At 45.7% G+C, this 956-nt stretch overlaps 1 protein-coding gene across 1 annotated transcript in view; it reads left to right on the forward strand.

Annotated features, from left to right (window-relative positions):
* The window catches only part of LOC101860459, a gene marked incomplete at its 3' end in the record, with an annotated part of 23,087 nt that overhangs the window by 10,938 nt on the left and 11,193 nt on the right, over positions 1-956 (forward strand). Inside the window, 1 exon segment of the mRNA XM_005111364.3 lies at positions 804-922. Within this exon segment, the coding sequence (XP_005111421.2) occupies positions 804-922 (119 nt within the window).

A 956-nucleotide genomic window follows, 5' to 3' on the forward strand; every position in this document is an offset into this window, starting at 1 on the left:
TGTGTGTGTGTGTGTGTGTGTGTGTGTCTGTGTGTCTATGTGTGTGTATGTGTATATGTGTGTGAATGTGTCTCTGTGTGTTTGAGTGTGTGTGTGTGTGTGTGTGTTTGTGTGTGTGTGTGTGTGTGTGTCCGTTGTTTTAATTACTAGTCTGCCTACAAGTACAGAATTCCCTCAGACAACACAAGGTTTACGTCCTAGACTACAGACTGTAGAGGAAAATCAGCCAAGTCGAGGCGATACCAATACATTGTATATCGATATCTATTGAGTATTTTAAGCCTTTCACCCCCCCCCCCCCCGCCCCCGAAAAAAGAAACTAAAAAAAAACTAACCCCCCCAAAAAAAACCCAAACCAAAGCACCACCGGAATAAACGAGGAAAGAAATAAACAAAGAAAACCCCCGCACTCCACCTTTCAAACTTAGAGAACGAGGGACTGACGGTGTCTTAAAATTGAAATGTTTGTATACACATATTATTATAATATAATATAGAATATTATACACGTATATTGTGTTCATTGTCTTGCCAAAAATAGGAGCAGGACACAATCCCTCCACCCTATTTCCTCCTCTAAAGTAACCAAAGTTCAGGAAGTATGTGAGTAACAGTGGTGGTGCAGGGTCCGCTCTTGGTGGAGTGTGTAAGTCACCGTGTCGTGATGTGTGCTGTGTTGTGTCGTGCTGTGTACTGTGTTGTGTCGTGTGGTGTGTGGTGTGTTGTGTCGTGTGGTGTGTGGTGTGTTGTGTGTTGAGGTGTAGGTGTAGCATGTAAATCACGTGCTGTGTGTCGTGGTGCAGGGCCCTCTGTTGGTGAGCTACGAGTGGAGTGTGACGTCATCCAACTGTAGCAGGAAGTGGGCGGAGAGGGGAGGCAAGCGAGAGGAGACGATGGCTCTTTTTGGTGTGGTGGGTCACAGGTGGGTGTTTGTGTGTGTGTGTGTGTGTGTGTGT

Source organism: Aplysia californica, unplaced genomic scaffold, assembly GCF_000002075.1.
Source record: "Aplysia californica isolate F4 #8 unplaced genomic scaffold, AplCal3.0 scaffold01048, whole genome shotgun sequence".
Classification (NCBI taxonomy): Eukaryota; Metazoa; Mollusca; class Gastropoda; order Aplysiida; family Aplysiidae; genus Aplysia; species Aplysia californica.